Source organism: Astyanax mexicanus, chromosome 15 (genome assembly GCF_023375975.1).
Source record: "Astyanax mexicanus isolate ESR-SI-001 chromosome 15, AstMex3_surface, whole genome shotgun sequence".
NCBI classification, from domain to species: domain Eukaryota; kingdom Metazoa; phylum Chordata; class Actinopteri; order Characiformes; family Acestrorhamphidae; genus Astyanax; species Astyanax mexicanus.
Window position 1 is genome coordinate 21400222 of NC_064422.1, and position 26334 is coordinate 21426555.

At 35.3% G+C, this 26334-nt stretch overlaps 1 protein-coding gene across 2 annotated transcripts in view; it reads right to left on the reverse strand.

The window, feature by feature from the left end:
- Positions 1-3914: 3914 nt before the first annotated feature.
- med24 (mediator complex subunit 24) overlaps positions 3915-26334 on the reverse strand; it is a 44634-nt gene continuing 22214 nt past the window's right edge. For both annotated transcript variants that reach the window (XM_049464841.1, XM_022669169.2), the window contains exons 17-26: positions 24438-24616; positions 19870-19969; positions 18353-18528; positions 16291-16555; positions 14717-14898; positions 12359-12452; positions 10367-10466; positions 7884-7964; positions 6788-6936; positions 3915-4537 (exon numbers count right to left, since the gene is read on the reverse strand). In XM_049464841.1, coding sequence (XP_049320798.1) covers positions 4421-4537; positions 6788-6936; positions 7884-7964; positions 10367-10466; positions 12359-12452; positions 14717-14898; positions 16291-16555; positions 18353-18528; positions 19870-19969; positions 24438-24616 — 1443 coding nt within the window. In that variant the 3' untranslated portion in view covers positions 3915-4420. The remainder of the gene's footprint in view (positions 4538-6787; positions 6937-7883; positions 7965-10366; positions 10467-12358; positions 12453-14716; positions 14899-16290; positions 16556-18352; positions 18529-19869; positions 19970-24437; positions 24617-26334) is intronic.

Sequence of the window (26334 nt, forward strand, 5' to 3'; positions counted from 1 at the left end):
GAGTTTCGTCACAGTTTTTGGCCGCAGATGTGGTGTTTGTACTTCTTCCTTTCTTTCACCCGTTTCCATTCGGGTCATTTTCCAGTCATGTGGTTTTTCGGATGCCACTCACTCTCTTCTTTGGGGAAAACCCCACAAGTGTCTCTTTTCTCCAAGTACTTCATGAGTTTTTGTCCTTAATTATTTTTTTCCCCCCATACATTACTTTTACTTTTATACTTTAAGTAGTTTTGAAACCAGTACTTTTACAGTTTTCCTTAAGTAAAACGCTTGAGTTGAAACTTCAACTTCTATAGAAGTACTTTAAATGAAAGTGAATATATTTGAGACATTTGATTAGGAGGCATTTTAGTTAGTTTTCAGCAGAAAAAAAGATATCCGTTTTTGCAGCAGCTCACTACAGCGAAACATCAGTACCCAACCAGTGAATTTGCATATCGTCGCTGTCCAATGAAAAACACCAGATCTCCAAAACAGCAACTTTACAGGAGAGAGAAAAAAACCTTGTAAATTTTAAATGGAAGTCAATGTAAAAAGAGTTTATTTCAGGTCTTTTTGAAGAGTTTCTATTGCTCCGTTCATCAAGAAATGTTGGCACAGTGTCTGTTCAAATTATGAAGTAAACTAAAAATAGACAAAAATGGAGATAAGTGTTTTTTATAGGACAGCGACGATATTCTGATTCCAACAGCAATCAGATTTCACTGTTATGTATGTATGCTTTGACGACATTAATGACGTGGCAAATGTGGGCGGTGCTTTACGGTCAGGGACGCTTTGGCATCAGCACTGCAATAAAAATGTAGTCATGCATACAGTGGCTTGCAAAAGTATTAGTACCCCTTAAACTTTTCCACATTTTGTCACCTTCCAATCACAAACTTAAAAGTATTTTATTGAGATTTTAAGTGATAGACAAACACAAAGTATTGTATGAAGTGGAACAAAAATGACACATGGTTTACAAAATGAATATCAAATAAAAATCTGAAAAGTGTGACGTGCAAAAGTAGATCAATACTTAGTAGATCAATCATTTGCTGCAATTACAACTGTAAGTGATTTGGGGTTTGTCTCTACCAGCTTTGCGCATCTAGAGAATGAGATTTTTGCTGATTCTTCTTTATAAATTTTCATGTCTTGCCACAGATACTCGCCATTTAAGACTGGACCATTCACATGAATATTCTTTAATCTAAACCATTCCACTGTAGCTCTGGCTGTATGTTTAGGGTCATTGTCTTGCTGGAAGGTGAATCTCCTTCCCAGTCTCAAGTCTTTTGTTGCCTTCAGCAGGTTTTCTAGAGTTTAAAATACTTCTTCAAAAGTTGAACCTTAGCTTTTTACTCAATTAAAAGTGTAAAAAAAAAAAGTAAAACATCCTGCCCAAAACACATTATTCTAAAAGCTATTATAATTATAATGTAATAAACTGTTAATGTTTCAGCTTCACATATGCCCATAAAAATGTATGCTTTTTAGTACAATTCAAATATATTAAAGAAGCTTAGTTGGACGTTTTTCTGGAGTTTCCTTGTATTTCTACACGGATCATCTTCTTACTAGGCTAAATATATCTGCTACATTCTTGCTGGAGTGTGACAAGGGGCTGAGTGATGTGCAGGTAAGATGGATCATGTATGAACCAATAGGGTATCGGAATGGTATGTTTATATTTCTCATCCAACCACAATGAAATTCATTCTATCTGGATGGAGATATTTATCTGGATAGGGTTATTTTTTTTTATGTTAAGAAGCCAGATTAAATAAAATTTTATGAGTTATGAGGCTATTTTTAAAATGTAAGGAGTAGAAAGTACAAATAATTGGGTGAAAGTGTAAGAAGAAGTAAAAGTAAAAAAAAAAAAAGTCATCTGAAAAATTATTACTCCAGTAAAGTATAGATGACCAAAATTTCTACTTAAGATAATGAAGTATTTGTACTTCTTTACTGGACTCTGAGAGTCTATTGCAGGGGTATTTAATTAAAATTTAGTACGGTCTAGTAGTTTTGTCAGTGTTTTATGTCATCAACAACTGAAAGACAAATCAAATTACAAATACTATTCAGTATATTTCAACAATATGTATTGTTTTAAATAGGCCTGTCACAATAATTACATAATAGATTTATCATACAAAAAATAGTAACACTCTTAATAATTGTTTCAAAATGATAATTATTTTATTTTATTTATATTAGATTAGCCTGCCTCTCATGATATATCAGATATCAGCTTTGTTAAAAAGTAAAAAAAAAAACAGGAGTTTTATTTTTTTATTTAACATTTTTACTGTTAGTATGTTTTATAAATGTAGTATTTTAATTTCTTTTTCTGGTGCGCACCATCTGAATTAGCCTTTCTCACTTTATTCTCCGACTGCAGCCTCTCACTGTGAGCTCCGCCCTCCCGCATCTACACAGATTTGATTGGCAGAGAGGAGCGTTTGATGATCTTACAACACAAGTGATTAGTCTGTAAGTTTACTGCGCTGAAAGCACGTAAACCATAAAGACAAGAAAAGTTCCGCCGCTTTAAATAAAAACAGTCCGAATTAAATCCTAATCAGTAGTTTATCGGTTTGGGTCCGCATATTAGTGACCCCTGATCTAGTTAATCTAGCTAATACAGAAAACTACACAGCTTATGCAGAGTCCTGGTTTCACAAGTAAACTCTTTGATCATTAGTGAGGAACTGAAAGTGAATTATTCATTCACTGTCTGAACAACTAATAGACTTTCTTGCTTAATGGTTCTTCCCAATGTAGCACAAGATCCTACACGATATTTTCCAAGAAAATGTTGAATCAACCAATAAATGATTTCATTAAAAAGAAAAATCAGTGAGGGGCAAAGTCAGTGTCAGTGTTGATGCAATCTAATCTCAGCGGTTTCACATTTACACAGTTTATCTTCCATGGAAAGCAATATATGGTCAACAGGAAGCACATTTTTCTTTCCATTAAGTCTTTTTTTCTGATTCATAGGTTATAATAATGATAAAAATGAACACAAATTAGAATGTGTCTAATTTTTTGGTAAGGAACTAGATTATTTTTTTAGTATTTTCCCAAAAACAACGATTACAAAACTGCAAATAAATTTTCTTCAAGATCTGTGCTGAATATGTTTCGATATAACTCAAAACTTTATCTACTTTTAGTACTGATTAAACAACAGATTAACAAAATGAACTGATACATTATGAGTTAATGTTACTTTACATGTATCAGACAAACACTGATTTAATGATTACTATGATTATCAGTTTGAAACTTAAATAAACACTTAAATACTCAAAATATTGTAAAAATATTTATTTTACAGAAATGTCAAAGGTTGTTTCTGGTTGCAGTATAAATTTTATTATGAGTTAATTTAATTTAATAATTTTATTTTTATTAAATATTATTATAAAGGGTCTACAAGTTTATTTTAAAATGTTATTCTCAGTCTAACATTCGACTTGATACACGTTTTATCTTTTTCCTTATTCTATGTTCTTTTTTTGGGCTGGTCATTCAGATAAATAGCTGATGACTCATACTGATATTTCATATGTATAACCAAATTTCTTGCCTTTTAATCTTAAATCTTAATGTTTTTAATTTTTTTTTAAGTGACGCACAAAAAAAAAAAAACTTCTTTTGGTTCCAGAATGACTGTGAAAGTAAAAAAAATTGTGAATATTTTAAGTGTAGGTGAAAAAAAAAAACGTGTACTTAAAATGAGGAAAAAACGCTTAAGCTCATGTAATTCTTGTAAAAGTAATACTTTGCAGATATCAATAAAAATATTGACAAGCTGCTGGTGATGAAAAGACATAATAATACATTTTACGCAATATAATAACTAATATGACTGCATTAATCAAATATCAAAAGAAAGAAAGAATAAAAACAAAAAAAAATATTTCTTATGATTTATTGAGTACAAAAACAGAAATATTATATACAAAAATCAAACAGTTTGCAGTTTCTTCTTCTGGTTGACTGTAAACACCTGCTACTGTTGCCAAAAATACATGAAACGCAGCTCATTTCACAAGTGCGACCACATCCTTCAAATCAGAACCAACTGAGAATTAACATTTTATGCACCGTCATTGGGGATGGAAAAAAAAAAAACGCTTTACTGGAAACCCCTCTTGCATTTCATAGGAACGCTGGATATAAGCCAAAAAAAATTGCTTTAAGGCAAGTGCAGGTAAGATCCACTCCCACTGAACATGTGTGTCTTTATCTCTGTTTTATCTGATCTGATTTACAGGCCGTTCCACCAAATGCTGGACGCAGCTGAGTGCATGTTAAATGGGTGTATAGAGATGCCTGTCTGGGATTAAACAGGAAGGTTGCGCTCACTGAAGAAATGAAGAAGGCTAGTATGTGTGTGTGTGTGTGTGTGTGTGTATCCATACTACAAAGCAGCAATAGCTTTGGCTGCCACTCTCCTGCCCAGAGGAAGAGTCAGATCCGTGATGGACAGGACGACTTTAGGTTTAGCCAAAGCGTGCAGCTTCATCAGCTCAGAAACCTACAGAAAACACAGAGAGAAAAAGCGTAAAGATGATAATCTGCTTCACCGCAAACATCTGACATCTTTGCTAATTAGAAAATTGCTCAATCTTGTTCTTTACACACTTAATCAGCATTCTCTCTCTCATTTAAAATCTATACTAGTATTGCCGGGGCTATAAATGATGAAAGTTATAGATGATGCTTTTTTTATGCTGTATATTTGGCTAAATTATTGTTTTTTTTCCCCATACAATTACTGACTGAAAATTTATTTTGCCAAACTCAACAGATCTAAGCTACAAAATAACTTTCCCTAAATTAGCTTTGTAGGTCTATGGCTTTTTCACTTTACAGTTATCATTAGAAAAGGCCAGAAGATTTATATTTAAAAAAAAACTTTAAATAAATACTACAGCAATACTACAGCTCCTTCACACTTTAATACACAATTATTTGCCCAGTTTATTTGTTGAATTTAGCATATTTGGGTAAAAATGCATGTTGTAGCTAGATTTTTCCAATAGGTTAAATTAAGCAGATGAACAGATAAATAGACCTATTAATAATTATACCACAGTTAGTTCTGACCCTGCAATGTGATTGGCTGAAAGGCTTTCTATGAGTGCCGTTATCAGCTGGTAAGGCACTGTAATCGAAGCTCTCCCTGTAAATACTCCTCCACATACAGGTCACCTAGCAACGATGCAGAGTGTTTATAACCAAACAGATCGTATTTTCTCATCCTCTTTAACTCAAAATCTTAATTTAATAAACAGAGATCATGGAACTGTGGTATAATCTCAATAATACACTCAAGGTTCGTGCTATAACATTTAATATTGGCACGTTATAGGACTCCCACTCGTGTATTATTGCTTAAATAAGTTGAGGTAAGATGAATAAATTTGTTTCACTTATTTTTACTTGAAAAAACCAGACCAGTTATGTCTCAATCATTTTTGCATTTAACTATGAATAGTGCACACCATGTAACGTGTGTTACTGAATGTAATGTAACACCTACAGACTACTGTAAATATACAGTGCATTACCTTTGTAAATTTTTGCCTTTTTACTCTAAGTGTAAGGATTATTATTATTATTATTATTATTATTATTATTATTTGGTAAAAGTGGTTAACCACTTCCAAAAAGCATGAAAATTAAGAAAGTTAAGAAAAATTAAAAGAAATTAAGAAATTTTAAACTACTATATTTAGTAAGAGCCTCTGCACTCACAAAAATAAATACATTTATTATATAAAAATGCTATAAACGGCTATTTGGAAAAAAGCTACCGCTAACATGGAGATATCAGAACGGCAAACTCGGACTTCATCTGCTCAATCACACATTGTTTAACCCAATAAACGCAGAATTTTAACTGAAAATAGTTGGCAAGATAAAAGAGAGTACAACGGAATTCTCACACAAATCCTCAGATTCATTAACTCGAAAAAGAACCTGAATCACAATGCATGTTTTAGAAGTATTTTTTAGCATGCATATGGACCGTCACTTTAAACATTTTTATTTTTATGTTCTCTTAAAAATAAAATAAATTATGACCTATGCAAAAACATTAGATTTACCATGAAACAACAAAATGGTTAAAAAAAAAAAAAAAAGTACTGTTAATTAGTGCTGGGCGATATGGGAAAAATCATATATCACGATATGATATGTTTTAAATCACGATAATGATACATATCATGATATACCACATTTAAGTATTTTTTTCAGTTATTCTTAGAAAAATATGACAAAATAATATCATTGCTTACTTTTTTCCAACTTTATTTCAAAGTGACATTAAACCCAACTTTCACAAATGAGAATTACTACCTTTTAGTGCAGCAATATATATGTATATATATATATATATATATATATATATATATATATATATATATATATATATGAACCTTATAATGAACCTTTTAAAAAAAAAAAAACTATATCTCTTCAATATATTTGAAGGCAGCATATACAAAAAAAACATTAAAAAATCCACCCCCACTTTTAACAGTTAGTGAGTGGTTTTTCTCATAGCACTGCTCAAATAACCATTTGTATCACCTTCATTTTAATCATTTTAATTGTGAGGTACTACTCAAAAAATACAAAAAAAATAAATGTAAAAGAAAATCAGCCACAAAAAACTCAAAACTGGAAACATAACCAGAGCACAGAGGGACTATTCGCCACAGCTGACTCAATACTGCATGTGTGAAACTGGTTTGTGATGCGCAGGTTAACTTCTCACCATAGTGAAAGGCATGAACTGCAGAATGCTGCCGCGGCTGCCCTGCTCAGAACACTCCACACACTCTTCCACGAAGCTCTGCACGAACTGAGTGTGAGGACCCGCAGACTTGGACCCCAGGATGGAGGAGATCAGCAGGAACAGATTAGCTACAGGCAAAAAGAGAGAGAGAGAGAGCAGGAATGAGAAACAGATGCTTCAGAGAAAATGAAGGTTCCAAGTTACAGCTAAGACTGTTTTAGACGTGGATTAATCCTAGTTCAGGGCTATGTTATGTTTGTAGTGACTGACCACTGGAAAGCCTTTATAGTCTGAGATTTGGCTTAAACTTGGTCTGGGAAACTGGGGCATAGTGTCAGAATCACACAGCCAAGTGTATTAGAGATTACCCAACAACTCCAAACAGTTTTTACACAAGGAGGGTTATGACTGTAGACTTTCAGTTCAGTTTCTCTGCATAACGTATTTTTCACACTATTAGGTGCACTTAAAATCCTTTAATTTTCTGAAAAATCGACAGTGCGCCTTATAATCAGTGCTCCTTATGTATTAATTTTACCAGTCAGGTTGTAAGGAGCAGTAAAGCCACTCTGCTGAAGTGTAGCGTTATGCAGGAGATTCAGTCTAGTTCTCCAGCATTATTAGCATTAGCCGCTAACCGCGCTAGGCACTAGCTCTTTCGCCCTTCAGAGGCGAGTATTATCGGCCTGTAGCCTGCTGCTAACCCCGGCTAGCACTGCTGGAGCAGTATTAGCATTAACTACTACAAATAAACATCTCAGTGTCACTGCTGGACTAGAAATAATCAGATAATCCATAAACAATAAACATCCAGCCAGCAGCATCCTGTGAGAAGTGTCCTGTGACCACTGATAAAGGACTAGAGGATGAGACTAGAGGACAGTTTAATAGAGAGGACAGTAAGCGTGTGTTTGGTACTACGTGAATCTAACACAGCGGTGCTGCTGGAGTTCTTAAACAATAACGTGTCCAGTTTTTTTCCCCACTTTAGTACTAAGCAAAATATACAAACAGACGCACACAATTTTACACAAACACAGCACAACACACACACACACACACATACAGAACTGACCTAGAACACGGTTGAGGGGATCTCTCATGTTGACAGTGTGAAGCTGCGAGGCTGAAAGTGAGCTACTCATCGTCCGGTCACCTACAAAAGGTTTAAACAAATGGTTTTGAGCAAATCATCACATCCAAAGAAACATCATAGACACTGCACTCTTTTCGGCTTTAGTTTCTTTTTACATTTGCTTACAAATTTCATGAGATTTAGTGGAATCCATTCTTTAGTGCATTTATGGTGTGTTTGCTGTGCCACCAACTTCCACAAAAAAACAGAGCATTAAAACATCCATTCTTATGTTTAACTGTAAGCAATGAGTTATTTCCATCAACAAGGTTCATACACTTTTTAAACAATTAATTTCTATGATTTTTTTCATGACTTTTCCATGCCTTCAAGGAACATTTTCATGACCATACAATTTTTAAAACAGTGCAGACATGGACAATAAAACCACAAATCTATTAAAACTATAATCAAAATTGGTTATAGTAGGCATAAAATTAATCTGACACAATTTATTATAATAAAATGTGTGTCAGATCCTGAGAGCTCCATTGAGTAGGGATAATTTACTGAATTAACTCTGAGCTGATGTATTTTCTTAGCTCAAAATAGAGACACACAAACTTCCATGACTTTTTCAAAACTTTCAGGGTATTTTTATTTTTAAAAACTTATCCAGGCCTAAAAATTGCTATTTTCAAAATTCCATGACTTTTCCAAAATTTCATGACCGTACGAACCCTGCATCAAATGCTACTCAACCCCCCACCCCACCACCTTAGTATTTTTTGCTGATTATAGTATTAATATTAAAAGTAATATTTCTTAGAAAAATAGGCAATTGAGGTGAAAAAGCCGATATTTCTGATTTGTTTATTTTATTTATTTATCTCAGTATTTATAATTTAAATTTTACAATAATTACATGATTGCTTTATTATGTTATTTCACCAGTTGCATACAATGACCATAGAATCCCAAACACATTAATTATTACAATTATTTCTGCAACAGTGGATAAAAATAGATGTTATCACATGTCTAGCTCCTCCACTGTCAATGTCTGGTGTCAGAAACTCTAAACTGTTCTCTAGTGGATGTTTTGCATAATGTAAAGGATGCATAGAAGTACAGCAACAGTCAAAAGTCTGGATACACCTCGACACCGCAGGTTAACAGCACCCCAGACAAGAGCACCTAAATGCTTCAGAGTATTTTGGTTTGTTTAACACTTTTAAATTTACTACGATTCCTCATGGCAGGGCCAGATATTTTCCAAGCCACTAGCAGCGGGCCCAAAAAAAATCTGTTTCGGAAAATGAAGTGTAATGGGATGAAGTGCTACAGACTAGTAGCTCTCCAGCTCAGAGGGTTGTTGAACCCAATTGCAGAACAGTTGATTTCAAAGCAGGTAAACCCAAGAAAAAAGCAAAAAATAAATAAATAAACACACTGCTCCTCACACGGAATCCAACACTACACTATCGGTGCCCTGGCTAGTAAATTGGGACACAGCCGGGAAAAAAAAACACCCTTATAAGGAGATATGGAGCCCAAGAACATGCGGAAAAACGAGAAAGGGCGGAAACTAAAGTCACGCTGAGCGCGACAGAGAGACAGGGGAGGGATGTAAACTAAAGCTCGCCAGAGAAGCATTTCATTTTTTTTTCATTATCGTTCATTATAGTTTAAACAACCTAAACAACAACATATACACCATTGGAGCGGAGCTGAATTTCAGATCCAGTTTGCAACAGGAAACCATCCAGGAGATTCAGCTACAAAATAGGGCTTGGCAAAATATCGCTAATATAGATACTGTATTTTCAAACCAGTTTTATATTAAGATAAAGATAAAAAAAAAAACATGGCCATACTGTATTTAAAACTTTCTGTACAGGTTACCATTAAACATTTTTTCCCCCTTGGGGTATGACTCTCAACTGTCTTAAAGAGACTTCTGCAAATAATGTGTTTTTTTTTAAATAATACGTAATATTGTATATCGCTATTTCTCTTTTGGTCATAAATAGGTGAGCTTGTGTTTAATACTAGTATTGTCTATACTACAAGATGCATGAAAACTGTGATTAAAATCCAGGGTTATTCCACCAAATATTGATTTTTATAAATATGAACTTGCTTTTGTTGCATTATTTGAGGTCTGAAAGCTCTGCATCTTTTTTTTTTTTTTTGCAAATAAATGCTCTAAATGACAATATTTTTATTTGGAATTTGGAAAGCTGTACAGATACAGTGCCTAGCCTAAACCACCAGGAACATCTTGTAAAGTGAGAAAGCGCCAGACACAAAAAGCCTCTGGCTGTACGTGTGAAACTGATGCTCCTGGCACTTTCCAGATTTATATGTGAAAAAGGCTTTAGTGTTTCTGGGTCTGCATCATCAATTCCCTTGCTTACTATGGTCTGTTTAATTTGTCTGGGAAGGGTAGTTTCTTGCATCATCGTATCGGACAGACTGACCTGGACTGGATAACACCACTGGCTCATCCTCGTTGGAGCTCAGCAGACGCATCAGCTTGGAGGGCTGCGTATCATCCAGGGGAAACAGGCTGCTATAGTCCTGTTGATCAATTAAAGACACAGTAAGGGCCGTTTTTTATCTTATCAATACAATTAAACAAGAAAGAATTTCTGATATTAGATTGAGAGAAAAAATATATAATATTGTAATAATATTGATCATTTTATTTCTAATTCTTCTAACAAAAATGCAAAGAAATAACAACAAAAAAAAACTCAAAGCCAAATAATTTTCATCAAATCCTAATACACAGTTAATTTGTCTTTCATACAAAACAAACAAAAAAATTATTAATTCATTAAAAAATATGGACTGGATTAAATGGGATTAACACATACAGCTCTGAAAAAAATAAGAGACCACTTAAAAATGATTAGTTTCTTTGATTTTACTAAATTGAAAACCTCTAGAATATAATCAAGAGTAATATGGATGATGACAAGCCATCAAACCAAACTGAACTGCTTGAATTTTGTGGCATAAAGTTATCCAAAAGCAGTGTGTAAGACTGGTGGAGGAGAACATGCCAAGATGCATAAAAACAGTGATAAAAAAACAGGGTTATTCCACCAAATGTTGTTTTCTGAACTCTTAAAACTGAACTTAAAACTTTATAAATATGAACTTGTTTTCTTTGCATTATTTGAGGTCTGAAGGCTCTGCATCTTTTTTGTTATTTCAGCCATTTCTCATTTTCTGCTCTAAATCACACATTTATTTTTTGTGAATTTGGGAGAAATGTTGTCTGTAGTTTATAGAATAAAACAACAATGTTCATTTTACTCAAACACATACCTATAAATAGCAACATCAGACAAACTGATTCAGAAACTCACATGGTCTAATTTTCTTCAGAGCTGTACTTTTGGAACTAAATGTCTTAGCAGCTTTTACAATTCTTTACAGAAAGGATCTAATTTGTGTCTCTTCAGGTGATCACTGTGGTTCTGGGGTACATATTGAATCATTATCCTGTTATAGAAGCCAGTCTCTTTTCAGGGTCAGCCTATTTACAGATGGTTTAACGTTTGCAAACATGATTTACTGGTATTTTTTGGAATTTAATTCTTCCCGTCACGCAGTTTGACATCATAAATCCACAGCATTTGTTTACAAAACTTATCTGGTCATATTTTTTTTGTTTTAATTAAGGATAATCAGACTTTTTATGCAAGCGTAACAGTGGAATCTAAAGACTGCTATTCAGAAGTCAGGGTTAAACACAGCACATTATGAACCACTGTTTGACACCAATCTTTGCATGTAAATTGCTAAATAAAATGGATAATGTTATTTTGAAAATGAATACAGTATTGCAATTCAAAATACTGGGATACTTTGATGCATCTATTTTTTCTGACACCCCTACTTCAGATGGATATAATTATAATGAATCGTTCATCAAGATAACGCTTGTGCAACTACGCTGCACACTGATCAATGCACCACCTTCTATACTTAGCTTAACCATCCTGCAGATTCCTGCCAGTCATATGGGGGTTTTTACTTTGCCAGCAATAAGCAGTATCTTATAACCTTATGCTGCATTATGAGCTTTAATCTAACTTTCATTTTCAAATCTATATACAGGTAATAAGCAGTGCGATGTTGCTAAGTGTTGCTCAATGCAGGGTTTGGATAAAAGGCCTGCAGCTTCTCTATATAACTGGTGACTTGTCTCAGGCCTTTGCATTTTTAGGCTGTCTAAGCATGCCACAGTGATTATAGATTTATTTACTATGGTATTATTTTCCTTTCTGTACTAAATTTACTAAAAATGCACTGGGTAAAATAATACTGTTTGCCATTTAATCAATAATTAATCAATTTCATTAAATTAATAATACAAGATGAACAAAAATAATTCAGGCAGTTTATCAATTAAGTAAAATAAGATAAATCAGAAGCAGATGAGTAAGAGATCCGTTAACCTCGATATCTTCTCGTTGTCTTTTGCGCTGCCGAGCCAAGGTGTGGACTTTATGATGAGACGAGTAGGAGCTGAGAGCACACCACACAGACAACCTAACACAGAGAGAGAAAGAGAGAGAGAGAGAGAGAGAGAGAGAGAGAGAGAGAGAGAGAGAGAGAGAGAGAGAGAGAGAGAGAGAGAGAGAGAGAGAGAGAGAGAGAGAGAAAGGGAGAGAGAGAGAGAGAAAGAGAGAGAAAAAATGTATGGTATTTGAGCTTAACCTGGGGAATGTCAATGCCTGACACTCTGCCAACTTTTCTTCAGAGTTTATCAGGGATTTAAACACAAATCACTCAGATCCAGCAGCAGCAAAGAAACATTTTCTATTTAAACATTCACTTGTAAAAGACATGATATGTGTTTATAAGATATGTATGGGTGGTTATATAACAGAGACTGTCTTTTTGCCCTGTGTTTGGCCTCTTCACTATAAAACCTGAAAAAGCATAAATCAGGCATTCAGTTACTTGAAAGCCTGGAATGTCTGTCTAGATCATCCTGGCAAATTGAATATTTAAATCGCATAAACTCTCAGGTTTACTTTGTATCAAATGTGATATTAATATTAAATTTAATTTTAAGTTGCCTCAAATTGATGATTAAAGAGGCAGCACATTCATGAATAAAGAAGCACTAAATTTATGATAAAAGAGGCACCAAATTTCAGGTTCAAGTTGCATGAAATATGAGGATTAATTCGCACCATATGTGAGGTGAATGTTATGCAGTATTTGAGGTTAATGTTATGCAATATTTAAGGTAAAAGTCACATATAATATGAGATTGACGTCACATTAAATTAGATTTTTAATTCGCACCATACTGTAGATTCAAGCTGCACCAAATTTAAGCTTAAAGTCAAATTTGAGGTTTTAGTCACAAAAACTTTGAGATTATGTCACATCAAACTTGGCATTGAAATTAGGGGTAGGCAATATATTGTATACCTTATATTACCTTTATTTTTTATATTTTTTTCATGATATGTGACATTGATTGTAGTATTTTGATATGCCAAAAATTGTAGTAAATACACAAGCAGCAGCAGATTCTGTTACACAAAAAACTTTGTCATTCTTAGTACAGCAATTTTATATTATGTATAAAAATTTGTTGCACACCATCATATTAAAACAGGAGCACTTACACTCTTTGTTTGGTGTTAGCATTAATGATATTAATATGCTGAGAAAAGTATACTCTGTCTCCCAATGACAAAACAAGTCATTTAGTTAAATGCACACCAAATTTGAGCTTCAGGATGCAGCATATTTGAGGCCGAGGCACAGCAAATTAATCTGCAACAATTTTCACTTCTCTAGAAACGTTTGAGTGTGAGCGTTTTTTGGGAAGAGAAAAGACTGAACTATTTCTGTCCTGGCAGATGTCCTAGTTTTGGCTTTCATTCAGAAAGAAGAAACGAAGCCACTGAATGAAAGAATGAGGAACAGGCCTTCAGGATATACACATAGTAAAAATTCTGATGACAGGGGGAAAAGGCTGAAAAGTGAAAATAAAGCGGAAAGGAACAGGAAAGACAGCGAATCAGCTAGTTTCTGGTTTCAGGTCACTGCAATCTGACCGTTTCAAATGCAAACGCAAATTCTGCTCTTTCACAAGATCACCTTTGCCTGGGAACCCATTTTAAGGAGCTGGAATTTTGGATTTAAATCTGCGATCTGGCTTTTTCTCAGATGTATGATGTGGCCCGCAAGCATAAAACATCTGGCCCGTGATGTCGTTTTAACTATAATGAACGAAAAATTATAAAAAATAAATAAATAAATAAAAAACGCCTCTCTGGCCAGATTTGTTTACATCCTCCCCTTTCTCTTTGTTGCGCTCGGCGTGACTTTAGTTTCCACCCGTTCTTGGGCTCCCTATTTCCATATAAGGGCGTTTATTTCCCAGCTGTGTCTCAACTCACTAACTGGGGCAGCGGTAGTGTATTGTACCACAACCCTGACGTTACGGGTTCGATCCTGTGCGAGGAGCGATGTGTTTATTTATTTCTTTTTTTCCTTTCTTCTTGGGTTTACCTGCTTTGAGATCAACTGTTCTGCAATTGGGTTCAACAACCCTTTGGGCTGGAGAGCTACTAGTCTGTAGCGCTCCATCCTATTACACTTCATTTTCCAAAACAGATTTTTTTTTTTTTTTGTTGCCCACCACATAACGGCTTGGAAAATATCTGGCACGCGGCCAAACTTAATTGCTGATCCCTGGTATAGAGCAAGAACTATAAGAAAGGAGGAGGAGGAAAAGGAGAAGCATGCAGGGGGGGCAGATGGGCTTTGGAGGAAGAGGAGGGGCTTACTTGGCGAGGGCCCTCCCCGGTGGGTCTGCCAGGCTGTGCCAGTGCGCGGGGTCGGTTAGCAAGTTTGGCAGAATGTGACCAAGCAATGTGAGAGTGACCTGCTGCAGGTCCAGACAGAATATACTGTAGAGGAGTTCCACCACACGAATCGCCCACTCCTTACGAGTCTCTTTTAGTAGCTCCTAGAACACAAACACACAGACAGACACACACACACACAATTAGTCTTTTAGCAAATTGGTAGAGAAATTATTGGGCTTGAACACCTGTCTAAAACTGTATTTGACCAACAGCTGTTTCAGATATGCCTGGATCCATACCTGAGATTAGACTTGAACCAAATTTAAGGTTTAAAGGAGCAATCAGTAGGAAATGAGAGCGAGTGCATGAAATAGCTACAGCAGTCCAATTTCAAAACACCACAGAGAGTTGTCTGCCCCGCCCACTCATCCCCTGACGCAAAGCTCACTCGGGTTGCCAAGTTAAGAAGGCTGAATCTACACAATCCAGTGTAAGACGAGTTCAGTACTTTCTACCATGGCAAACAACGACGAGTCATTCTCTGTAAGTTAATCATCAGCTAATGAATACTTTTGGAGTGTTTGTTTTGTTAGCACGTTATAAACTGGCTCAAATGAACTTTATCTTTTTAGGCTGTGTAGCAGCGAAGGTTCCAGCTGAACCTGCCCTGCTTGCTAGCTTCCATGCTGCAGCACCGCTCGCTTGCTCGCTGTTGTATGTTGGCAACCTCGGGGAAGGAGCAGGAGGCGGAGTGAGAGGATAAAATAAACGTATTGGCTGAAGCCCTGCTGACAAGAGCTGCCAGGGCTTTAACTCATCATGCTTCCTTAATATCTAATGACACATCCTGATCATTTTAACAATTATTACTGAAAATAAAATCCCTAATGGTCCTTCAAGTCATAGATTCAAAATATCGTAGATTTAAGTTGCACCAAATTTGCATTTAAAACACATGTTTAAGATAATATTTAAGGTTATGTTGCAACAAATTAGGCCAAATAAGGTTAAATCCAGTGTAAAAAAAAGCATGTTAACGATAATATTGTATCATAATATAGATATATATAGATATTTTCACTATTCACTATATATTTAACACGCTATTTTGACATGCAGAAAAATATAACAGTAGCCGCAGAATCTTAAAAACTAGAAACTACAAATTTGCTTAACTACATTAAATTAAATGGGAATTATCACAAGTTTTGTAATTAAATATTCAGTTAGTCTAGGAATGCACAGAATATTCCACAACCAAATGTATTGATACAACACTCTTGATGACGCAAACTGCAACCAATTGGGAAATATGTTCAGTCTTCAATAAATATTTTTAATTGTAGTTTAGCAATTGCTTTTTCTTTAATTAGCAAGATAAAAATGTATTTGAGCTAATGTATTCAGTGGTGGAATAAGTGGTAAACTGATGAATTTATGAAAACCTGCAAAACATCTGCCTTTTGCCTTCAGTCAAACATATATACAAATGATTTACTATACAAAATAGTGTCCAATAGTATCTCCAGATTTAAATCCCCACTCTAACTCACCTTTACAAGGTTGTTGGTGAACCAGAAGACTCCACCCATGTGCATCAGACTTTCAAGCAGGTGCAGTGTGCGTGAATCCACCCAACCTTTATCCAGAACCTGGCGGAACTGAGCCTGCAGGGCCTGACGGATGGGCTGGCGGGCAGGCAGGAGGCTCCGGTAGGGGATTGGCTCCTGACCTTCTACGGCTGGACGCAGCGACACACCAGTCTGTTGGAACACGTCTGCGCACATGTGCTCCAAGATGGAGCTCATAATGACCACGCTAGATGGATGAAGGTGGAGAGGAGAGTGGAAAACATGACAAACACGGAGAGAAAATTTAGTCATGATGTTTAAAAGGGCTTTGATTAACTTAAATGAACAGACCTCAATGACTTTACTGTTTATTTAGATCTTAACCTAAGGGTCCTGACTTCCTGTTATCAGAGTGATGCTAATTAAAAGATTTTTTTTTTTCAAAATGTGTTTGGAATCAGATCTGGACATTATCCAGAGTTGCCTTCTCACTTAATTAGAACCACTTATTCCCCACTTGACTCAGGTTTATTCATGCAGGTTTGAAGCACTTTTATACCTCAAAGTAGAACTGAAAGCAAAAATACACAAGGTAAAGCGCAGAAACGTCAGAATTTCTCTGCTAATCATGATTTTCTGCTGTTTAACCAAATAATAAAATTTCCCACTGTTCCTAAACCACATCACATGCAAGCCCTTGTTAAGCATTTCTTGCTGAAAATTAGCCTGGAAATTAAGTAGTGTTCTTTTTATGTAATTATTCTGATGAATTATCAGATTATTTTCCTTTTTTACTCAATTTCAATAGGAAGGGTGACACCTGAAAACCCTATAAACCCTTTTAAGTCACATGTGGAAAATCTTTGTGCCTTAATACAGGCCTGGCTATCACATTTTATATTTAGAAAGCAGTATTGGCTCTCATCTTTATTTTTATATATATATATTTTGTAAAATATATTGAACCCTTGCAGAGAGAAAAGGGTTAAGAACCCCTGACCTAGCTGTGTTTAAACTAGACAGGACTATACTGGAAGTAGGGGTGGGCGATATGGCTCTAAAATAAAATCACGATATTTCATGGTATTTTCACGATAACGATATTTTTGGCGATATGACAAAACACTCTTTAGACACTTTAGACACTTTAGAAAAATTATTTTGAATTTTATTATTGCATGCAATATGATATGGCTAACTGAGATATTAAAAAAGAAACAATTTTATTAGATTTCTAACAGAAGTCAGTGATCCAGAATGTCATGATACCAGTAATGCACTCCAAATTTCTCCATATATCCAGAATTAAAATAAAATAAATGATACTGGACAGATGTAATATATGTCTCTAGTAGATATATAATGGGAAATGAGAACAGTGTGATTTTTTCTTTTGCTAAAGAAAAAAGGTCAAAAAAGTGGTACCCTGGTGTGATAAATAGAGGTGGGTGATATGGCACGATATTTTAGGGTATAATATCGTTCACAATATTCAAAATTATTGGCGATATTATCACGAACGATACGATATGGCACACCCCTAACTGGAAGATGAACAATGTCAAGTGTATTCCATGACTTAAACAATAAAAAAAAGCTACTGAAGTGCCTAAATTACAACAGATCACTTCCACAACTTTGCAAAAGTGAAAGTGAAATATCTGCGATATTTTAAGTTGACCAGTAAGTGGAAGCACAAGAGAGAGGAGGTTCTAAAGAAGTGGGCAGTGTGTGGAAGAACAAAGTAGGACTTTCTAATGAAGTGGCCCGTCAGAGGAAGTACAAGCATGTGGGATGTAATAAAGTGGTTAGTGAATTGAAGCATTAAATAGATGGGAACTAAAACAAAAAAAGTGTGTGGAAGCCTAGGAAAGCAGTTTCTAATAAACTGACCAAAGAGTTTAACTGGTTAGTGGCAAGTGTGATAAAACAAAGTAGGTATTTCTCATCCAATTCAATCCAATCTGATTAGTAATGGCTGTATAGGAATTTCGGGCAAAAGTGTAGAGTGACACTGTGTAATGTTTATTACTCGGTTACACACCGTTCGTTGTAAAACTGCAGGGTGTTTTCTCCGTACAGAGGAGTCATGAGCTGCCGAATCATAGTCTGAGGCTTCTCTCTCTCGTCCAATCCCAACATCCGAACGTGAGCCACCAACCAGGCCACGGCACAGATGGCCATACTGCACACCTTTCCTTTGATATTATCTGTGATCTTCTGCATAGAGTGGGAAAAAGACTGGAATAAGAACAACTCATCTAGACAACAACAGAAACCAGTATGATTGTCAAACATCAAAAGAAAGACCTAAAAGAAAGATAAAATAAGCAAAGAAACAGGTAAAGTTAGGCCAAGACCAATAAATGAATAAATAAATAAATATATTTATGCTGAACATTAGCCTGGTAATTAGTGCTGGGCGGTATACCGGTTTATATGGTATACTAGAGGGAAATTTAGAACTGTTATGCATTTTTCACATACCTCCTCTAGAGGTGCTGCGGAGCACTGTGTAGAACAGCATTGCCAAAAAAGCAAAGTAGCAGAGCTCGCTAGCTAACGTTAGCCAGATTAAATAACAAGCTAACGCACTGCAGTTCAGTTTAGTTCTGTGGAGTCTCACGCTGTCCTGCCAGGAGAAACATGAGAACGGAACTTCTGGAGCTTCTGCTGCTGCTGTATTTTTGCGATAACGATATACTTAGCGATATAGGAAAACTAAAATAATTCATTCATTTCAGGAATATAGTGTAATAGTATATCAGAATAATCATAATGTGGGAAAATAAATAATATAGCATAAAATAATATAATGCAGCAAATAATATTGCAGAATATTTAGTGCATGCATATAAACTGAAAACTAAAACAATTATACAATAAATACACTTAAAGCTTCACAGTAAATAATAGACTACTTTTAAGACAGAACAGCCCTATTATCACCCTATTTTTAATATCATGATATTTCTGTGTCACAATATATTGTATACAATATAATATTGCCCACCCCTATTTTGAATACTTATTTTTGAATAATTTATGTCTGTTTATAGTGTTTATGGAACTATTTCTAATATTTAGTTTTGTATAGGAAGCCATGTTAAAGTTTGTTAAAGCTGTTTTTCTGCAAATTAAGTTTGATTTCTTCATATATTGTGTAATTTTGAGGGACAAAGTAAACCCAGCCTTAGTTTAAAGCCTTAACATTTGATTGTATATATACTCCTAACAGTACAGCAAATCTCAAACCTATATTTAAGCCCAGTCGTGCAAAAATGATAAATAAATAAATAATAATAATAAAAAAAACACTGTGATATAGCGTGAAACTTTAAGAATCTTGCAAAATGCTGTGATATGCATTTTTGGTCATACCGCTTAGCACTACTGGTAATACAGTTTTGTTATTTTTATTTAATTATTCTGATTAATGTTTAGATTCTTTTTCTTTCTTACTCAGTTCCAATAGGAACAGTGACACCTGAAAACAAGGGGTAAGGGTACAAATGAGAAACGAGATTGGGACTCAAAAAACATGTGAATAAATGAGTGTACCTGCACAGCCTCTACAGACAGAACTCCGTTCTCCCACGCATTCAGAACCTCCAGGATGGCGGCTGGTGTGGTGAGGCAGATCTCATGCCATTTCATCTGACTGTCAGAAAAAGACACAAGTAAACACTTCTGTCATATTCTATTAATCAATCACCTTTCTCTACTACAGCAGCTCAACACACTGGTTGTTAATCACAAAACAGCTAAGGATTTGTCAAGCAAAGTTAGCAAAGTTGCTAAAAAGGGCTCTAATAAAAATGGGTATAATAAAATATCCAGTAAGTAACATCACAGGCGGTTCTAATGAAGTGGGCAGTGAGTGGAAGCCAAAGGGTAGGTGTTTCCAATAAAGTGGAAAGCGAGTGGAAGAATGAGTGGTGTTTCTAAAAAGTGGCCAAATAGAGGAAGTACAAGGTATGTATTTATAATTAAATTATAAATAAAAGGAATTAAAAGTGAGGGGTTTCTAATAAAGTGGCCAGTATGTGGAAGTACAAGGGGGGGGGGGGGGGTGGTTTTAAGAAAGTGGCCAGTTAGTGGAAGTACAAGGTAAGGTGTATCTAATAAAGCGGCCAGTGATTGGAAACACAAGGTTGATGTTTCTAATAAAGTGGCCAGTGAGTGAAAGCCTAAGGGCTGAGTTTCTAATAATAGTGGGATATGCAATCACTCCTTAGAAAGTGATTTACTGAGAGACACTGTGAGGATCATTCACAGCTCTTTAAGTCATTAGACTGTTTATGGTTCCTGTACATTATCATCAATGTTTCCATCATGCAACAATACAGGTCTGACTAAGTGTATTTCCACAGCAGAATCCGAATAAAGATAGTCTGACATATATTATGATTCAGCTGCATGTAAATGCAATAATCACACTTAATATTTACATTAAGCTCTAACAGAAATAAAAAAAAAATACACTGATTTATTTGATTTATACTCATAAATTTGTAATAAATTACATTTTAATCACACTCCAATTGTTCTTGCTGACTGTTCATCTAACTATTTTTTTGTCTTTAAAATGCAGTAGAGTTAATAAACAAGATTAATTTCCAACCACAAACTATACATTTTTATTAAAATTTAAAAATAAAGAGTTGACAAGCAATTACATTAAGCTCTGAGTGATTATAACTGAAACTGACCTAGTTCCCAACAGCTGCTTAGTGTAGTGATATCTTAACTGGTAGAGGTGATACATGCGATTCTTGCCTTTTATTTTGTTTTAAACCTTTTGTAAAGAGGCTTTGGGTACACCTAGCTATAGTTAGTAAGGTTTATTATTTATTTATTATAAATATTAGTTGTTATGCATGCAGACAGTGATTTTTAATACAAACTGGCACTTCCCCCCTACTGTTAAAGATAAAAAGATTTATTACAGAATGATATACTGTATTTTTCGTACTATAAGGCGCACCGGATTATAAAGCACACTATTAATGAATGTCTATGTTCTGGCCTATTTTCATACATAAGGCGCAATGAATTATAAGCTATATTATGCGACACAAAGAAAGCGGGTGTGGTAATGTTTTCCTTTTTATTCAGCATAAGCTAGGTTAAGTAAACAAAACTTTAAATCTTAAATCTTTCATTTATTTACAGTAAACTTAGATTTACAGATTTCCACTAAGGCTAGCAATGGTTAGCAGCTAATGCTGCCCATGTAGATTGTTTTAACAAGGTAAACATGATAATATCTCTGAATGGTGAAAGAGCTAGCATTTAACGCGGATAATGCTAATACTTCTTCAGCAGTGCTAGCCGGGGTTAGCAGCAGGCTAAAGGCCGATATACTCACCTCTGAACGGCAAACAAGCTAGCACTCAAGCACTCAGTGTGGTTAGCGGGTAATGCTAATAACGCTTCAGCCCTAGTGCTGGAAAACTAAACTAAAACTCCTGTTTAATTCCGTACTCCAGTGCAGTGGCTTTACTGCCCCTTATATCCTGACTGGTAAAAATTCATACATACACCGGATTATAAGGCTGACAATTTTTGGGAAAATTAAAGGATTGTGTGCTTTATAGTGCGTAAAATACTGTACACTGTACTGTTCGAAAAAAAAGTCTGTTAGGAAAAAATAGACAGACACAAAACACGATTTTTTCTTACATATTGTTAATGTTATCTTAGATCTAACTATTCCAAGAAAGTCAAAAACTGTATCTGTATGTTGAGTAAATAATGTCATGCATTACTGTTGTGCTGTGCCTGGCAGAAATCCAAGTTAGCAGCTTTCTACAATCAATCTGAAACCTGTATTCGTCCGTTATACGCTGCTCTGTGGCATATTTTACTGTATGTGTGTTTTGGATCTTTACGGTCATGCATTGGTGGAATAACAAAAAAAAAACAGCCCCCAGCTTTCCATTTTGTGGTTAACATCATAGCATAAGTGTAAACCACCAGCCCACCCAGACACATCCAGAGAATGGTAGGATGTGCCACTCCTCAGAGGAGGTGTCAGACTAAAGTCACATCTGCAAACTGCAGTTCTGCTGATTCATGTGACCTCAGAATCCTTTCAAAGAAACAGAGACGCTTCCAGTCAGAAGACAAAGCAGAACTAACACATAAGCATAAAAGGGTTAGACAGAGAAGGAGTGGTAGAGGTAGAGGTCCACAGTAAATGCACACAAAAAACTAATGAGCTTATGGCTATCTTTAAGAAACTCCTAAAGACAGAGCTCTTCAAAGAGCACTTACTCTCCTAACACCTCTAACACACTAACTACTTCTAACCTCTTTTCCTTCTTCCCCTCCTTCACTCCTCTATGCCATTATTTTTCCTTTGACCGCCTTTAGGCCCCTTTTAGGCACCTTTTACCTTTAACTTCTATTACTTTTGTACTTCACTATTGTAAGTCGCTTTGGATAAAAGCGTCTGCCAAATGTAATGTAATGTAATGTAATGTGATGTAATGTAATGTAATGGTTGATATGCTCAAAATTTATAACACAATATATATTTTAATTTCTGTCGATACAGTATAATTCCAAAATCCATATGCACACTGATGATGCCAGGCAATGAAAGCCTATTGTGTTGGCCTGTAAAGTGATAATGCTCTTTAAATACTGTAACTGTATCTCCTAGAAACCTGGACCAATTTTATATAGTTTGCTTTACATTTATTTGCATAAAAATGACAAAGAATGCCAGATTTTAATTTCACTTGCCCCTAGACTACTCGAAAATGTCTTAAGGAGTACTAACTATAACTAACTTAAGACATATTTTAAGCACACATATTTTCATCAAAAGTATAACAAAATTACAGTCCAGATAAATTAAATAGTCCAAATAAAATAACACAACTAAATGTTCTTTGATTGCTTTTATATATATATGTTATTATTAATACTATCTGGCCTGAGGACCCGTCACTGGAATAGTCACAAGAAAGCTGGCTTACTGCTAACCGGCAATGCTAACTGAATTTCGAGCTGAATTAATCACTGTTCAAATTAGTAAGTTTTTGTGATTTGATATGATATATGGATTATGGATGTAGTTCACTCAAGTCCTTAGTTTTTGTGCTCAGATAGCAGCAAAATGCTAGATAACACCTGAATTCAGCAGTAGGCTATTTTTCAAGCTAAATAAAAAAAAAATAATAATAATTTTATATATGTATATAAAAATATATAAAAAATATAGAAACACAGAGTATAATAAACTCTTGCTAACATAACTTTACCCTGAAACTGATTTAGGCTTTACAAATATAGTACATGAACTTCTTACTGGAAACATGCTCTAATATTGTGCTTCTTTTGTCTTTTTATCTTTAAATATACACATAAGAGTAGCACGGTTTGACAGGGTAGCACAACTTGACAGAACACCTGATGACTCGGCTCGCCGTGTGGGCGTATATGTGACGTTTTTTTTATTCAAATGAAACAACAGGTGGAGTCAATCATAAGTTTAAGATTTTTAATCAACCTCACTGTGATCTATAGTTCTATAAATCTGTTTTCAGCTTCTCCTCCACGGTTGAAAGGCAGCTGTTCTGTGTGTGAGAGGCATGTGTGTGTGTGTCTCTCTCACACACAGCAGAACTTTTTTTTTTTTTTTTTTTTTTTGATAGTAAAATTGTGTGGCTTTACTTAGATAGGGTATGTTCTGCTCTTTAATATATGTATATCACGTCTTTACATTACTAAGGTCAAAATTCAGAAAATATGTTTGAAAATTCAAATCGCCATTACTAAAATATTTTTTATTTAGCTAAATATCGATATTAAATTACTTGGCACGTCACTAATTTGACTGTATCATACTCCCCTAGTATCTGGTTGATATTGGCAAAGAAGTTAAGGGTGATATCTAAGAGACCAGCTGGTCTCGGTCTCAATCTCACTGCTTTGATAGGGTGGCCCTCCCTCTCCCATTAAGACACATTTCTGGGGATGCATGAGTCAGGCTTTGAAGAAGGCTATGACACTGGGTACACACAGCTACACAAAGCGGATACATATGATATTGGGGAATCCTAGACACTAGGCAAACACAGAAAATGACTAAACTGAAAAGAAAAACGATCACTTACACCAACTTCATCTCAGAGGAAGTGTTCAGAAGGGCCACGAGGCTCTCCACTTTGCCCGATTCAGGCCGGAAGCAGGGGTGATCCGGGTTCAGAGTTTTCCCTTCTTCCGGCATGCACATCTGCAGCCACGTCTCAAAAAATGGCGTCTCCCCTGATGGACTGGGTTCCGAAAGGATGACCTGCCAGAGAGATGCATATATAAATCTTTTCACACAAAATTACTATACTGTTGCATTTTGCTGCCTACGGTGACGCATCTCATGCCTGTAGAAAACATGGGCACTTCAGTTAAATTCCCACTAACTCACTCAAAAAAAAAAAATCAATCATCGCAGAGGATTAATGCAAGAGGGTAGCGAGAGCTCATGCTAGCCAATAAAAAACATCAAGAGATCACCAGACAGCAGACTCTTAACCCTGCTTTAGAAGAAACCTACTGTAGAAGAAAATGGATCAAAGGATAAAGTGAAGTAGCTAGCTCATTTGGATTATACTGGATGACCAGTCACTATGTTTAGTGCAAAATATGGGATTTTGCAGGCTGTTGAAGAATTTTTAGAACAGTTATAATCTATCATAAATGAAATAATTAAATAATTGTTTTGGAATGCATTTAAATTAAGTGTAAATTTAGCATATCTGTATCAGTACTTGTGCATCAGAATTAGCTTGGAACTAATTAAAAGCCAAGGGTACTATGATATCAGATCTTTTTGTTTGTTTTTAGGAGGAAATACGTTTTTGTTTGTTCTTTTTTTCATCACACTTCAGATATTTTTTTTTACAGTTTTTTAAAGAATATGAATAGCATACAACTAAAATAGCAAATAAAAACTGTATGTATTGAACTGCAATTACACTGAAAGGTACAAAAAATTTAGGGGGACATATTTTATAATTATAAATAAAATTGCAATTTGAAATTTTAATTGTCTTGACTGCAGCAAATCTATTTTTTTCAACTTAGATCATTTTGGTAACACCACTTTAATCCTAAAGTGTTCACAGGTTATAATAAAAAGTACTTTGTTTACAGTGAAGCACCTGCATTAAAAAATGTTCTGTAAAATTATGTAAAATTATTTAGAGCTCTTTTGGAATACATGCTCTGGCAGGTCAGAGCTGTTTTTGGCAGGTTTTTTACTTTGCACTAAAAGTAGGCGAGGGTACATCAAATCAAATCAAGCAAAATAAAGAGTTCTTTCCAAACTGATGCCTTTTCAAATTAAGCAATAAACTCATGTTATTTTACACCCTGTAAAAAAAATTGTGCATAAACGTATGAGCTTTTGATCTGCCTGACATGGTGGGCCAAAGTGAAAGCAAGAGTTTGTTTCCTTTCTACGTGGGCTGCTCTGATCTACGCTTTAAATCTGCTGACTCTGTGGTAAATCCACTCTCTGATTGGACATCCGCTGGTTTACTGGTCTTAAGCTACTCCTACGACTGTTATTCAGCATTCCTGTTTACATCACGTTGATCAGATCTGACTAACGACTAAAAAAAGACTTCACTCATTCTTGTAACCGGTCTTAAATGTTTTGACCCTAAATTTTGTTCTGAAAAAGAGAGACAGACGGATGGCGTGAGCGAAAAGGAGAGAGAGTGTGAGCGACACAGACACACGGCGCGAGTGAAAGAAAGAGAGCGAGAGAAAGAGAGAGAAATAGTATGAGCCCTGCATTCACACTGGAAAGCGACAGGCGTCGGGCAGTGATGTGTGGACAGTCTGAATAACCTGCGTTTCTGCACACGCTCTCTGCTTGTGGGCCCCAGCTTCCAGTCAGAGAGATAAAATTCTCAGTGCAGGCTAAATTGCTGACCGTTGAAGAACAGAATGAATGGCGGATACTATCGCACGCAGAGAAACAAATGAACTACAATCTGAAATTATAGA